Source organism: Zalophus californianus, chromosome 2, assembly GCF_009762305.2.
Source record: "Zalophus californianus isolate mZalCal1 chromosome 2, mZalCal1.pri.v2, whole genome shotgun sequence".
NCBI lineage: Eukaryota > Metazoa > Chordata > Mammalia > Carnivora > Otariidae > Zalophus > Zalophus californianus.
This window is the reverse complement of record NC_045596.1, coordinates 72487190-72503906: the sequence shown is the minus strand read 5'-3', so window position 1 is coordinate 72503906 and position 16717 is coordinate 72487190. Positions and strand designations below refer to the sequence as shown.

General features: G+C 43.3%; 1 protein-coding gene across 4 annotated transcripts in view; it reads left to right on the top strand.

The window, feature by feature from the left end:
* The window catches only part of GPRIN3 (GPRIN family member 3), a 61146-nt gene extending 45660 nt beyond the window's left edge, over nucleotides 1-15486 (top strand). For 3 of the 4 annotated variants that reach the window (XM_027599224.2, XM_027599226.2, XM_027599227.2), the window contains exon 2: nucleotides 12697-15486. In XM_027599224.2, the coding sequence (XP_027455025.2) occupies nucleotides 12811-15162 (2352 nt within the window). In that variant the 5' untranslated portion in view covers nucleotides 12697-12810 and the 3' untranslated portion in view covers nucleotides 15163-15486. Of the gene's footprint in view, nucleotides 1-5637; nucleotides 5862-6113; nucleotides 6258-12696 lie in introns of all 4 variants that reach the window. The other variant, XM_027599225.2, reaches the window with a different exon arrangement.
* The last annotated feature ends 1231 nt before the right edge of the window (nucleotides 15487-16717 follow it).

The window sequence follows — 16717 nt, the reverse complement described above, 5'->3', positions numbered from 1 at the left end:
GCGCTGCTGTGAGATGTGATCCACTCAGGGAAGCCTGGTACCGTTCGAAGAGGTGAACTTGATAACTGGCAATTAAAATATGTATTCTAAACTTTATATCTTTACATTTAGTCAATTCTCATCGTATAGACAAAATAAATAAGTTAATCATTTTCATCAATGTTTTGACCCAATTTCATAGAATTTGGCTTTCGGCCATTCTTGGATTTATTGTTTGAGGGATGTATATAATTTGAGAACCAGCTGCTAGAACTACCAAGAGTAGGAAAGAGGGTGAAAAAGAAATCAACTGATAAACAGGAGTCAGAGAGTCTGGGAAAAGAAACTTAAGTAAACTTTTTTTTTTTTTTGGTGGCCCAACAGGCATCACTTTAAAAAGCATTTGTCAGCTGTTGACTTTGGGAAAAATAATGACATTGCCTAGCGTGGAGCTTGTAGATAGCCAGGATAGATAAGGGAATTATGGTTTCCTTTAACTAGTTTCATGGCCAGACTAACCTGCTTGCATAGCAAAGAGCAGATGGAAAGAGTGTGGAAGGATAGACCAGCATAAATCTGTCATCCCTGATAGAAAAGCTTCAGCACAGGTGAATGTTCAGTTTTGCCTATTTGAGAAGCACCAGCTTTTAATTTTTTTTATTATTTTTAAATAAGCAAAACATTTATATAGTTTAAAATTCAGGCACCAGTTCCCCTCCTCTGATAGCAATTTCTTACTCACCCTTGTAGAGATATTTGATGTACACACAAACAAAAGGTATTCTTTGCCCCCTCTTAATACAAATGCATATTAAACATTGCTTTGTATCTTAAGATTTTTTTAATTATCACTGGGTGTTTGTTGTTTAACTTAATATATTTTGGAGATCATTCTATATCAATACATGAAGAGTTTTCCCTTCTTAAATATGGGTGCTTAGTATACCATTATATGAAAGTACCGTAATTTTTATAACTGACCCTCTCCCTATTAGTGGACTTTTAGATTGCTTCTAATCTTTTATTTCATGCAATGAATAACCTTGTACATATATCAATAAGTATATTTATTTATTTTACCCATAAGGTTAGCACCTAATGTGGAGTTGCTGAGTCAATGTGTATGTGACCTTGTATTTTTGACAAGTATTAGCACATTGTTCTCTATAGAAGTTGTACTAATTTGCATTCTCACAGGTAGACTATAAAGAACACTGTCTCTGACAGGAGAGCGGAAGACTACATCATTAATTCCTATGTAGCTGAAGTTCGAAATTTCTTCAACTCACAGGTCTTCATTCTAAGGATGTTCTTTATTATCAACGGTGAATATGCTCACATGCTCAATCCGTGGTTCTCACGTGGTGAGTTTTGCCTCCCAGGGGCCCTTCAGCAATGTCCAGAGACATGTTTGATTGTCACAAATGGGAGGGCAGTGGTGCTGGCACCTCCTGCGTAGAGGCCAGAGATGCGGAGAAACACAGAGCACAGGACAGCCCACCCCCGCTTTCCCTCCGCACAAAGTTCTGGTCCAAAATGTCAGTGGTGCAGGGGTGAGCAACTCTGACCTAGATGAACATCTACTGCCTCTCCATCACGTTAAATACATCTTTTCAACCTTAGGAATTCTTCACTCTCTCTAACCTAAGGTCTCTGCCAAATAAAATGATGTGCTTCCATAGTACATTTGTGTTTTTGTTTATTTGTTTCTGTTACAACATTTATATTGTATTGAAATTAATGATTTGCAGGAAACTTGGGCTCCTCAAAAACATGAATATATCTTACTTATATTTGTATCCTGAATATCTGACACAAAGAAGGCACTCGGCTTATTAAAACAATGACTGGAGGGCGCCTGGGTGGCTCAGATGGTTAAGCGTCTGCCTTCGGCTCAGGTCATGACCCCAGGGTCCTGGGATCGAGTCCCGCATCGGGCTCCCTGCTCCTTGGGAGACTGCTTCTCCCTCTGCTTCTCTCTCTCTCTCCCTCTCTGTCTCTCATGAATAAATAAATAAAATCTTTAAAAAAAATAAAAAAAATAAAACAATGACTGGATTTAACAGTACTTCCTAATTGTTTCAGTGTGACTTAAGGGGTTATGTTTTTTTAAAAGATTTATTTATTTGAGAGAGTGAGAATGAGAGAGAGTGTACATGAGGGGGGTGGGGTCAGAGGGAGAAGCAGGCTTCCCGCTGAGCAGGGAGCCCGATGTGGGACTTGAGCCCAGACTCCGGGATCATGACCTGAGCCGAAGGCAGTCTCTTAACCAACTGAGCCACCCAGGTGCCCAGGGATTGTGTTCTTTTTAATCAAAGACCATTCTTTTTTACTATTACTTGCTTCACCTTTCTCTTAATTTCAACTGTCCATTTTTCGTTAGACTATGAAAGGCAATTTTTTCTAGCCTACGAAAACATTGTACCAGGAAATGTCAATTGAAGAAAAAGTATTGGCCTTTCCCCTGATTTGAACTACTGTAGAGTTTATTACCCCAGCATTAGTCACTTAATTATATACTATCTTGCTCATTTATAACTTCTGACTGAATTTGTCTTGTCTCGTCAAATGGATTCAAATCTCCTTAAGGGCAAAAATCAAAACTTGGAAGTACCTCATGATGCCTAACACAGTGTTTTACAGACTATAAAGCAGAAGAGTGACAGGTTGTTGATTCTTGTTTTTAATCACAACTCACAGAGCAAACCCAAAGAAGATTCTGACCTCAGCCAAGAAACTGTTCATTCTCAAGAGCCCAGCCACTCGGGTCCTCCTTACAAACACCAAAAAGGCAGCTCTGCAGAAGGTCCAGACGCGAGGCCCCAAGGAATCTTGTCTACTTCACATTTTGCCTTCTCCCTGGTTTCCTTGTTCTCGAGGAACATGAGAGCCCCGACTGACCAGCTCCGTGCACAGCTTTTTCCATTTCTAGTTCCTTCACCGCAAGTACCTCCACCAGGCACATTCTCATCGTTCAACATGATTAAAGACCCAAGTGTGGGAGGAGAGACTCCTGGACCCTGTCTGACGGGAGCTAAAAGCAGAAATCACTAGTAAGCCTTCAGCCCGCAGCTGGGTAACAAGGGTCTCCACTTAGGTTCCCACCCGGCACACACCAGAGCTGCCTTTGCCAGAGGGAAAGCAGGTGGAGTGGAGGCCTGGTTTTAATGAGATCGCCATGGTGTGTGTGCTGGGGGGGCGAGAAGGGGGGAAGTACCGCAGCCAAGGAAAAGGGCAAGGTCAGGGAGGAACGAAGCAAGGACAAGAACACTTGTTTGTAAGGTTGGTGGCGCTAAATATATCCTGAGAGAATTGGGATGCAGGGCAGCTTTGATCATATCTCACACAGGATTTTAAAATGCAAATGCAGAGCTGCTTAGTTTATTGCTAATAGCGTGTTGCTTTAACCATCAGTTAGCCACGAGATCCTGTTGCATTCTCTTTGCAATTAAAATAAGCTCGAAATTGAAGTCCTTCAAAGCTGAGTTGCGAAAGAAGAGGAAAACATTCAGAGTTGGATATCTATCAGGCAAACCAAGAAAATGAGAAGAGCCAGCTTGATTAAAGAAGGGAGACAGTAACAAAACGAGTATTTTAATCATTTTCCCCCAGAAGAGTTAAATTTTTTTTAAATTATTTTAGGCATTTTTAAACAGCAACTTTGATATTTAGCTATGAGTTATCTCCACGTGTAGGAAAATGGAGCTATTGAGGGGTTAATTTTTCAAGGTTACTAAAACCCAAGTCTTGATTTTGCTAAGAACCCAAAAGTTCATGTCTTACACGTGATCTAAAAAGAAAAACGTCATTATTGGGTTAATTTTTGGATTAGCTAAAAGTTCCTCTTCCAATGATAGTCTTTAGACAGGGGTTTGGGAGAATATAAAAAGTAAACATTTTGGCTGGACCACTTAAAACAGACTCTTTATAAAATATATTGCACGGTTCCTGCCTTCTTGGGTAAATGATGCCAAAATAATAATTGTTTAAAAATACTAATAATTCATGATTATGTATCTGTTATCTTCCCCAAACTACGCTATTTAACTTATTTCCTTTAAATGCTGTAACAGTAATGCGAGGCAGATAAATTGAGTTTTGTGAAATTTTTTCCTTAGAAAAAAGGCTATTAATGGACACTCTGGGGGAGGTTTCCAGGCATGAATCCCCTAAAATTATCTGCAAACTTCTGTGTGTGTGTGTGTGTGTGTGTGTGTGTGTGCGCGCGCGCTCGTGTCTGTGTTTCTAGAGAAGGGGTCCCTAATTTTCATCAGCTCCTCAGAAAAGTCTGTGGCCCTTAAAATGTCCAAATTACTTATGTTCATTTGAATTAGTAAGAGGGTTTTGAAGTGGGAGATCGAGTTTCTTGTCTCATGTAGTCCACGAATGAATATCGCGGACAAAGGAGAGTAAAGCGATAGAGTTTTATTAAGCAAGGATACAGAAAAAGCTCTCAGGGGTGAAAGTGATGTAGTTTTGACTGTAGGTGAAGTTAGGTGGGGTGAGTTCTGGAACCGACGACCAAGAAAGAATTCTTGAGACGTCTTTGGTGCAAAAAGGTGGTTTTATGAAAGCATGGGGACAGGACCCGTGGGCAGAAGGAGCTGCTGCACGGGGGTTGGCAGGGGTGGCCAATTATATACTTGGCAGTTGGGGAGGTTTTCAAAAGAACTTTCATATGCTAAAGAGGACCTACAAGATCCTGGAGGCCTTGCCACTGTCAAGTTAAGGTGGTTTTTCCCTCTAGCAAAGCATATTAACCTTAAGACCACTGGGAGCTTCTGCCTGTCTCAAGTATATGTCAATGGACTGCAGATTATAAGGACATTTAATTTTATCTACATTTCCTTCTGGAAGGTAGGTCATTGATAAGAATGCTTTTTTCTTGTAAATCACTAAGACATTTGTAAACTGCGGGAGACTCCTCTCTTGCAGGACTGTAATCTCTAGAAGTTGACCATTTGTTTTTCCTAACCTTAGCTTTAGGGCAGCCCGGAGGGCCTGAGAAATGTCACACATCCCACCTGGGTGGGGGAGGGTGGTTGCAGGGTATCAGCTCGTGCTTTGCCCTCAGCTTGCCTTCTGCTTCCTCATCAGTTTCAAGGCTATGTTTCCTGCTTCCTCATCAGTTTCAAGGCTATGTTTCCTGCTTCCTCATCAGTTTCAAGGCTATGTTTCCTGAGTTTTTCTGTTGTTTTCCCTTGTCTGATGATGCTTTCCCCCGGGCTCATGGCACTTGCCTCCATGAAAAGAGCCCGATTTACCCCCTTGTGTGGACTCTGGAGTCGGAGGGTCTGGATTTAAATCTGGTTTCTCACACTTATCACATGTTGGTCTTGGCTCAGTTTCCAGACCTGCAAAGTGGAACTCCTAGTAGGTCCATCCTCAGAGAGCTATTCTGAGGATCAAACACGTTCACCTACACAACAGTGTCTGGAATACAGAAAGGAAATCAGTTAAGTGCCTGCTGAGCCCTGTGATTCTGTCTGTTGTGAATTTAAAAGCTGCCCATTCTGGTTTTGTGTTTGACAAAAGGGAGGGGATAGATTTGGGGTCTTCATGCTTCCTAAAGCCCTCTTTTCCTTCTTGGGTTTCATTCGTCCCTGCTTACAATAGAATTCAACAAGATAATAATAAGCTGTGCGTTTGTTTTTCTAGAATGGCGTTGAACAAAAGCGAATAGGGACAGAGATGCAGTTTGTTTTTCTGCACCTGGATTACAGGGACCATTAGGGTTGAACGTCTACCTGGCGCTGTGAGCACTAGCAAAGCCGCCTTCTCTCTTCAGCCATTCTGATTTGCTTCAGACGCAGGTCGAAGGGAGGAACCAGTGTTTCGGCGAGTATCTTTGAAGTGCATTTGAGGCAGCTGTTAGTGTGAAGGTAGGAATTTTTTTAAAGAAAGAATGAGCTGCTTTTCCTAGCTTGTGGGTGTTTCTTGGGATTGAATCATCTCTCCTTAAAACCGTGCACTGGCAGGATCTGCTGGGCTCAGAATGCAAATATCTAGGCGAAGGTTCTCGATAAAAGGGAGAAAAAAAATCAGGTTGAATAAGACGCCAGATGACATTTTTTTTTCTTTATCCTTTTCTTAAGGTTTAATAGTCTCTTACCTCTTGCCTCCCCGTTTTTCAGGGGTCTTTGCATATCCACCTGAAGGCTGAAAGTTCTCTGGAGACAGAGGTAGCACCAAGGTCCCTGTAACACTTGCCTAAAATGTCACTAAACAGATGCGATGACATCCTGAAGTCCTTGTTCTAGCAATGCGGCGGTTCTGAGGTAGGCAAGGGTAATTGCTGCCCACGGGATTATCGCAGGGACCTGCAACCTATCAGCATCCTGCTGGGCCAAGACTGCCAGGCCCTCTCCATTCTCTCTGACTAATGCTCTTTCCACCAGAGCAGTTTTGGAGCAGAGCACAAAGGACTGAGATTCCTTGTAGCTTGTCTTATTAAGCGTGGGTGTCTGTTATGAAAATAGGCAGCATGGCACAGTAGTGGAACCCACTATTTTCAGGATGAATGGTGGCCATGGCAGCCTTCAACAAGGCGGGCTGTTCATAAAGTGGCCAGTTATGAATGTCATTGTAGTCTGTGTTAATGCCATCCGGGCTGCCCCTGAGTTGTAAACCTCTTGCAAAAAAGTCTCTCTCTCCTCTGGATATTTTATACATATATATATATATATATATGTGTGTGTGTGTATATATATATATATATATATATTTCCCCCTTTCTTTCCAGAGTTACAGATAATAACGCAGCAGCACAGAAGGAGCCCAGGCATTTGCATCCATTAAAATTCAGTTCAATAGAAATTCTAGGTCTTGGGGTGCCTGGGTGGCTTAGATGGTTGGGTATCTGCCCTCGGCTCGGGTCATGATCTCAGGGTTCTGAGATTGAGCCCCACATTGGGCTCCCTGCTCAGCGGGGAGTCTGCTCCTCCCTCTCCCTCTGCCTCTCCCCCTGCTCGTGCTCTTTCTCTCTCTCTCTCAAATGAATAAATAAAATCTTAAAAAAAAAAAAAAAAGAAATTATAGGTCTTCAGCCTTGAGTAGGTTACTTAACTTCGGGCCTCAGTTTCCTTCCCTGTAAAAAGTGGATAATGTGCACCTTGCAGGCTTGCTGCATTGCTGCAACAAGGCCTTAAATCCTTGCTCATGATTTTAAGGGCAGAGGGACCAAAGGGACATGCTGTTAAGAGTCTAGTACCCATCAAACTTCAAGGCAGATTCGGAAGTGCCATTAGCCCCTGTGCAGTTTATGGCCAATTCAGAAAGAATTCATTTTGCTACAGAGAGGCTCATAAGAAAATTCATATTCATCAGTGCAAATGACAAAGATGACAAGGACTCCCCCTTGGACTGACTTTAATCAGTCTCCTCTGAGCCCTCTTCTTTTTTTTTTTTTAAGATTTTATTTATTTATTTGAGAGAGAGCGCACACTAGAGAGAGAGTGAGCAGGCATGAGTGTGGGGCAGATGGAGAAGGAGAAACTGAGCAGAGAACCCGACAATGTGATGCTGGATCCCAGGACCCCGAGATCGTGACCTGAGCCAAAGGCAGACGCTTAACCCACTGAGCCACCCAGGTGTCTCTCTGAGTCTTCTTCTTGACTAGGCCTAGGTCTTGGGCTTCCATGCCTGTTCTTGCAAAGTCCAGTTTTAGCAAGAATCCTGCTAAGCCAGTTTAGAGAGAATCTTCCTACCCTTAATATCTGATATCCTCAATAACAGATCAAATTTCTCACCTTCCCACCATCCCCCAGTTGATAGCTGATCATCTGGCCTGCATTCAGCAAGAATCCCCCTGCCTTTGATGTCTCCTCTTAGTAATTTTGCATCCACTGACATGCTCCTTAGTTATAAATTCCCACTTATTCTTGCAATTGTATTTGGAGTTGAACTTGATCTTTCTCTCCTTATGCAATAATCTTGACACCTATCCCAATAATCCTGAATAAAATCTTCCTTACCATTTTCACAAATGTCAGAATCATTTTTTTGTTAACACAGATCAAAGCCTAAATATCGAGGTTTTCAAAAGAAGTTAATGCTCATAAGGTGTTTAATATGTGCCAAGATGCTGTTTGTTCTAAATGCTAAATCTATTCTGTGGGGCGCCTGGGTGGCTCAGTCATTAAGTGTCTGCCTTCGGCTCAGGTCATGATCCCAGGGTCCTGGGGTCAAGTCCTGCATCAGGCTCCTTGCTCAGTGGGGAGTCTGCTTCTGCCTCTGCCTCTGCCCCTCCCCCCAGCTTATGCTCTCTTCTCTCTCTCTCTCTCTCTCAAATAAATAAAATCTTTTAAAAATAGATAAATCTATTCCTCACAACATCCCAGTGAGGCAGTACTATTATTATTACCCTCAATTTACAGATTAAAGGGGTTCCCTGAGAGGTTAAGTTACTTGCCCGAACACACAGAGCTAGAGCTAGCTAGTAGAACTGATACTCTAATCCAGGAATTCTGGCCCCATGGTCCATGTTCTTAAACACAATGCCAACCTGCCCTCAGAGGACTAAAAATTAGGTTGGGAAGTCTACTCTGTCAGTGTTCTTAGAGCAAATTTCTCAAATGTAGCTGCCCTCACAAGCCCAGGTAAGTAATACTAACTAGGAAAACAAGATAGGGGAACGCATCACTTGGAAAGTCCACGCTCATCAAGGTGGCCAGCCTTCATCATCACCACCTAGTGGTTGCTGTCCAGTACTGCATACCTTCTGAGTCTAAAGATTAACAAAAAGAGAAATCTGACTTTTTATGAACGATCTCTTCAACTTGAAAAAGAAAGGGGAAGGGGAAAGAGACTGGAGGGTGGGGAGAAAGGGAGGGAAGAGAAGGGGGAAACCACGCAGTGCACACACCCTGCCTCCTGCCCTCTAGCACATGTGCATTTGCTCACTCTCTCGCCTCTCTCTCTCTCTCTCTCTCTCTTTCTCACACACACACACACACACACCTGCAGCAGAGATTCATTCAGCCTATGGACTGCCTGTTTGTAATTTCATTTTTAGAGGTTATTAAACCTTACCTTAGTGGACTCAGCTTGATGTTAAAAGATATATACTCCTTACTCTAAACCACCAAGTAATTACACTTTTAAATGTCCTATTTGTCTGACCTATTGGACACTACAGATTTCTGCTTTTGGTTGGAGAGAGGAGGTGAAAAGAGGGGAGGTGGGGTTTTTTCTGGGTGCATGAAGATGCTGTGACAATTACTTTAGCACATTTGCTTGAGAGAAGTATTGATTTCTTACCTACCCATAAATCAAGAGATTTTGAATTACAGGTATTAGCCAAGGAATCTGGTTTTTCTTTTTGATTCTTGAGTTAATGGATAATTTTACCTCTATTAACAAACAAAAGAAAGCACCCTTTCAGATTTGAACTAGTATAAGCAGCTAGCTATTTGGAAAATGGAAGTTAGTGCAGTGAATTCTGAGAGTTTTCTGAAATCCATCATCTTTTTCTCAGTCCTCCAACTTCCGTTGCTGAACTTTGAGCTATTTATGTTTCACAGTCGTCTTTGGCAAACCAGCTCTCTTGGCCCCCCTGCAATAGAACACAGGAAATGTTCCGTACTCCTGGCTGCTTGAAACCTTCCTGCTTCGGTAGCAGGTGTCCACTGTCCTTGCTTTTAATTGTCTAACACTGAATTACAGATAAAGTTTCATAAATAAGATACAACCATTTTCTTTCAAAAATAGCACTCTTTGAAAATTGTGTTTTGGTTACTATTCCATGTCATGGGTTAAAATTTCCTATTGGAAGTTTGGCAGGGCTTTAATAATGGCCATTTTGGAGGGAAATGGGATCAATTAACACCTTTTTATGCACAAGACTTTGCACCATCTCCTGTGGAGTGAACAGAAAAGAATCAATAAGCCTGTCCCCTTCCCTCCTGGAACTTGAAGTCCTTTTGGAGAAATAACGACATTTATACAAGTAACACAGGTACAAAAACAGTGCATGAGAAGAACCCAGATAACCATAGCTGTATGATCTTAGAAAGAGAAAGAGACTTGGGTGCTTGGGTGGCTCAGTTGGTTAAGCAACTGCCTTCGGCTCAGGTCATGATCCTGGAGTCCCGGGATCGAGTCCCGCATCGGGCTCCCTGCTCAGCGGGGAGTCTGCTTCTCCCTCTGACCCTCTTCCCTCTCGTGCTCTCTATCTCTCATTCTCTCTCTCTCAAATAAATAAATAAAATCTTAAAAAAAAGAGAGAGAGAAAGAAACTTTATGACTTGAAAGCTTTAGAGGCCTTTAGAAAGAAAAGAAGATTTAAGTGGAGTCTTGGAGAATGGGTGGTAGGCTTTTTGAGGATGAGGAGGGCAGAGAGTGGGAGGAAAAGCATACTGAAGGCAGATGGGAAAGGAAGAGAGGAGAAGATGGGCTTGGGGCCCAGCAAGTGATTGCAACAGAAAACTCCAGTAAGGAGGAAACCCGAGGAAAGGGTTTGAGTGAGCAGAAAGCAGTCAAGACCAAGGATGGGTCGGGAAAATATTCAGCTGGTTAATTGCATAATGAAGTTACAAGGAAGAGCTGACTTGGAGGAGAAAATAAGTTGGATATACATTTTAAAAATCAGATATACTTTTAAAAATTCAGTCTTTCAGTACCTCCATCTCTCTTTTTGTGTGTTCAACTCATCACACTCCCTCCATTAAGACCTAATATGTCTTATTCTCCATATTTTTAGAATTTATATATTCATATACAAAAATGTCTGTGCACACAAACACACACACACACACACACAGTGTGTGTTTTAGGTCATTGGGTGTTTAGGTCAGTGTGTGTTTTAGTGTAGTATTTTAGGTCATTGTTTTACAAAAATGAAAACATACATATTCTTTTCCTTACCTTGCCCTTCTTGCTCAGCCATACCTGGGGGAAATCCCTCCCAAGTGAAAACTTACAGCCTAAACAGCTGTTTTCTTTTAATGATCCCATAACACTCTACAGTAGAGATACGTCGTGATCTCTTCCGGTATTCCCCCCATTCATGGAGAGCGTTTGTTTCCAGTTTTTTTGCCCCTACAAATAGTACTTCAGTAAGCATACTTGTATCTCTGTCTAGATATGCTGGTATTTGATTTCTGTGGATAGAGTTAGGATCACTGAGTCGAGGACATGTGTATTTTTCGCTTTAAAAACTAAACTGCTTCCCTAAGAAAGCTGTAACGGTACACAGTTTGCACCTACAATTAATAAAAATACTGCTTTTCACTGGGTCTCCCCAGGCCATAATGTTATAGCTGTTTTTTTTATAAAAAGTTTTTGCAAGTGCTATTGATGTAAAGTAAAATTGTTACTTTATTTGCATTCCTTTGACTACAAATGAATTTGATCATCTTTCCATGAGCTTGCTGAGTGGGTTTCCTATCTTGCAAGCTGCATTTTTGTATTCTGTGTCCATTTTTCCAATGAACTGTTTTGTTTCCCTGTAAATTTTTTTTTAAGAGAGAGAGAGAGCACACACACAAGCCAGCGTGTGAGTGGGAGAGGGGGGTTGGGAGGTGAGGGGCAGAGGGTAAGGGAGAAAGAGAATCTTAAGCAGACTCCATGCCCAGTGTGGAGCCCCACACGAGGCTCGATCTCATGACCTGAGCCAAAATCAAGAGTGAGACGCTTAACCAACTGAGCCACCCAGGCGCCCTGTCTCCTGTAAATTTTTAAGAGCTTCTGCTATATTATAGGTATTTTTGCGTGTCCTCTAGGGTTTTAAACATTTGTCTTTCAAATCTAGTGTATTTGTTTATGGTATCTTTTGCCATACAGAACTCTTGGTTTTTTAAAAGAGTTTATTTATTCATTTGACAGAGAGAGAGAGAGCACAAGTAGGCAGAGAGGCAGGCAGAGGGAGAAGCAGGCTCCCTGCTGAGCAGAGAGCCCGACGCGGGGCTCGATCCCAGGACCCTGAGATGATGACCTGAGCCTAAGACAGATGCTTAACCCACTGAGCCACCCAGGTGCCCCCAGAACTCTTGGGTTTTTTTCAATCACTTATGTTTATGGTTTTTCTTATAGTTTCTGTATTTTCTCCCTTGCCAAAAGAAGCCTACTCTCTCTGCCCCTAGATTATGTTTCCAAGATTTTCTTACAGGTTTTTTATTTATTTAATTCTTTATTTTACATTTTAACCTTTAATCCATCTAAATCCGTCTCGGATTTATTTTTGGAGTTGGTGTAAGATCAAGATCTAGTTTTCTTTTCTTCCAGATGCATTAACAGTTTGCCAGCTCCTTATATTAAATAGTCCATCATTATGGCACTAAATTGAAATGCCTCTTTTGTCATATATTAAATCTTCATTTATATGTGGATCTATTTCTAGATACTCTATTTCACATATCTGTTCAGGCCTATTTCAATACTTACTGATTTGATTACAGTAGCTTTATAGGATTTTCTGGTAGCGGGTAAATCAGACTACACAAATGACTTTTGGATAGTTATCATGTGCTTAGGTAAATGCATTAAAAACCTATTTGCTAGACAACAATGGGATGCAAGCAGATACTAATGCACCAAAATAATACTTGTACAATTAAAATATTTTTTCAGAATCTTTCTTCCCAAGATCTATTTTTATATCCACAGATAAAGGAGAAAAAGGTTTAATGTGCTTGTAAGATCTTGTACAAATGACCGGTTGGTGTATTTCAGTCCTTAAATGCTGTATCGTATTAATGATACTGTTTCCCTCATTCGCAGATTGATCCCTCAGAGGAATCATCCCTGACTGAGTCTTCACTCTGAGCTAAGACTGGTTCTCAGAGGGAGCACTGCTCCGGAGAGAGCCCCGAGGTTTTCCTGAAGAAAAATTCCATGGGGACTGTACCTGACCCTTTGAGATCAGCTAAAACTTCCTTGATCACAGCTTCTGGAAAAGAAGAGGATCTAGGAGAAGTGCAGCCTGCCTCACCTCGGCCTCGACCAGCGCTCCTCTGTAAGAATACCAATGGCCTTTCTGGCCCTCCTGAAGAGCCAGTGCTCAGCCCCAAGGCAGCTGCTGAAGCCTTGATGCAGGCCTTCAAGCATGAGACCACCCAGCCGGACATGTCTTCTCCTGGTGTCATCAATGAGGTGGAAAAAGGGTCTCCTCCATGCAACTCTCCTGACAATACCCAGCTGCCAGGAAGCAGCAAGCCCACAGCACCAGCTCTGTGTTCTGCAGCAGGAAAGGATGTTCTAGACGAAGCATTTACAATGCCAGCCAATCAACACAGCCACCAGGCCATCCCGGGTGACCAGCTCAATGCCAGCCCCTCAGCAGGACCTGAGGATACGCTGCTGAAAACACAGAGAACCTCAGATGGGGAGCAACCTGAAAAGTCAAGTTGTCCTGTGGGCAGCACCCAGGGCAACAGCAAAGCTCAAGTGCCCTGCGATTTTCCTTCTCAAGAAACAGCCCAGGGAATGGTGCAAGCTGGAAATACAGCAGCCAGTGTGTTCAGCCACACCTCCCCTCCTATAGGCAGACCCAAAGGGGAAAGGCCAGGAGCCGTTCATGACTCCCAGACGAGGGCCTGTGAATCTCCAGCGAGAGAAGTTGGATGTTCTGGGCACAAACAGCCCTCGGCTGCCACGTCGGATGGCCAGGCGGTGACTTCGGTGACACCCCAACCATCCCACCTCACTAGCCAAGGGTCCACATTTCCTCCAGATCTGGGGAAGGTGCCACTGCCCTCACAGCACCAGGTGTCAAGGTTCAAAGAAGCAAGTACAATGACCAGCCACGCTGCAGGTGAGGTTCGGGAAGTTCCCAGCAGGGCTCGGCAAGATGCTGAGGTGCAGGCCGTGGCAAGTGTCGAGAGCAGGTCCGTCTCCACCAGCCCCAGCATCTTCACTGCATTCTTAAAGGAAGTCCCCGTTCCTGAGCATGTGGAAGAACAGGAGCAGCTGCGTGTTGTTTGCCGTGGCAATGGCCGTGGGAGCCACACACTGGAGCTGTCTGACAACCTCCTAGCCCCGCAGGAGTCGGGCCAGTGCCCTGGAATCATGCCGGAGGTGCACATCCAGGCAGCTGCGGCTGTGTCCACTGCTTGCAGAGGGGAGCGTAAATTGGTGAGCTTACCGGGTGAGGTCCTTCAAATCTCCTCCATCACAGTGGCATCCGGTAAGGCTCAGGATATGTGTAAGGAAGACGGGGGGTCAGCAGGCATGACCCCGACGAGGGCGGAGCCCACCTCCAAACAGCTTTCAGGTGTGAATTCTAGCTCCCGGAAAGCTAGCCCCGCTGACCAGATTGCTAGCAGCACAGGAAGTCAAACTGAAACAGATCACGAATTGGGGAAATCTGAAATCAAGCCATCTGAGTCTGCAGTGAAAACCACAGATGGTCCCCGAACAAACACAGATTGCAAACTCTCTGACTCTTGTGGCCCTGCCAGCAAAGCCGACCAGTCCGGGAGCTCGGATCCCACTGATAAAGGAGATGCAAGAGGGCCTGCATCTCCGCACATAGTACAACAGCAAGAATGCCGGGGCACCGATAGCCTCGATCCCAGGGCAAGGGTAGAGGCCAAGTGCCTGCTGCTCAATCCTAAATCTCAAGAAAGTGCAGGCGCTGGATCAGCTGCCAGTCCTACGCCGTCCCCAGTTAGGAAGAACCAGGAGGGTACCTTGGAAGAAAACAGACAGACCAAGACAGCCACCAGCCTGAGCCTGCCGTCTGACGCCATGGGCGACTCCAGTCCAGGTTCCGGCAAGAGGACCCCTTCTCGCTTGGTCAAAGCCAGCCCACGCCGGGCCAGCCGCGTCAGTGAGTTCCTCAAGGAGCAGAAGCTGAATGTGACAGCGGCGGCCGCGCAGGTGGGACTCACCCCGGGAGAGAAGAAAAAGCAGCTCAGTGCCGACTCCAAGCTGCAGCTGAAACAGTCCAAGCGCGTCAGGGACGTCGTGTGGGACGAGCAGGGCATGACCTGGGAGGTGTACGGTGCCTCCCTGGACCCGGAGTCCCTGGGCATCGCAATCCAGAACCATCTACAAAGACAAATCAGGGAACACGAGAAATTAATCAAAGCTCAAAGCAGCCAGACCCGGAGATCCATTTCCTCAGATACTTCTTCAAATAAAAAGCTCAAAGGAAGGCAGCACAGGGTCTTGCAGTCCATGCTGCAGAACTTTCGACGCCCCAACTGCTGTGTTCGTCCTGCCCCTTCTTCTGTGTTAGACTGAAAGGGAACGTGTTTGGGGGCCCTCGTGTGCAGTCACGGTATTCCCGAGTGTCTGTGTATGTCAGAGCTTACTTAGTGTTTTTTCCAAGAGACCAGGAAGAGAAAGCAAGTATTAACTATAGGAAGTTGCCATGAAGCATTGTTGGGTCCTTTGATTGGGGCTCCCTAAATAAAAATATTTCAATTCGAAAGAAGGGACAAAAGAAGAGGAGAAAGCTTCCCTGAAGGTTCATGACCTTGATTAAGAGGAAATAATATTCACTGGGTTTTTTTTATTGTGATGTTGCTTCTGGAACTAGCATTATCCATTAAACGTGTCGCTTTGTATTACTGCCTCAATTTATCACACTGTGGTATTTCCATTAAAATCCCTGCTTAATATTAAAAATAGCAAAAACACTACTAGCAAAAACACTGTTAGACTTTCTAGTCGTATTGCAATAAGAATGCCACGAACACACAAAATTTAAATAGATAAGAACTAAAATGTAAAAAATGTGAAGAAAATTTTGACTCACTCTTAGGCCAGATGACATTAAGTAAAAGCACGTAAATGCATTAAATACCAAACATGAATTAATATTTGTAAACATCCTGCAGATAGCTGTTTTTGTAAACCTTGTTATACTGTTAATAAATGTAAGAAAGTTATATTAGGAAAATTAACCAAGCTCTTGAGTATGAATACTATCCATATAAAACATGAATTTATATATACAGATTTCCCTGCACTGAAGGCAAGGGGCATCTCTGATTCTGACTAGATTAAATTCATATTTCTTTAGAGGAAGTATATCAACTGAATTCTTGGAAGGAGTCATCGAATTATTAATAATACTAAAGTGTGTGTTGTGCAGGTTCTCCAAAAACATTCTACTGAGAGTGTTAAGGTTTCGGCAAGGAATTATAAATAGCCAGTTTACCAAACACTCTCTTTTCTGTGTTGAAAAAAAAAAGTAAGGAAAAGCAATATATTTAATTTCGACTCCTGTAAACAGGATGCAGTTTCTATTTTTCTTTTGACTTGCTTGTTCAATAGTTACTTGTTCAGTAGCTTCTAATAGAAAATATAGTCAACACCAAATAGAACAGAGCGTCCTCACAGTTTTTGTTATGTAGACGAATATCATCTAATTGCTAAGTTTCTCATCTGTAGTAAAAAGGTAACCTGTGTGAACTTACTGATTTTAAGAGAAATACCATCGTATCTCATCCTTCAAATCCGATAAAAGAGGCCTTTACTAAAACGTGGTTTGAGCTTCGGATGGGCCATAGTTTTTGAGACTATAGACACCTGTTTGAGCTCAGCCTGCACCTGCCTCCAGAGGAGGAGTGTGTCCTTCATACCCACAAGTGTCTTGCAGGGCACTGGGCTGGGATGACCAGCAGTGGCTTGAGAGCTGTGGGAGTGTGGAAGAGGGAAATGAGATAGGGCCCTGGAAAGGTTTCCCCTCCTAGATTCACTGTAGGGAGATCGCTGGTCTCCCCCTTGCATTTAGAAAATCAGATTGTTCAACGTGGGAGAGGTGCTCACTGGTTACCTTGTCTGAGCTCAT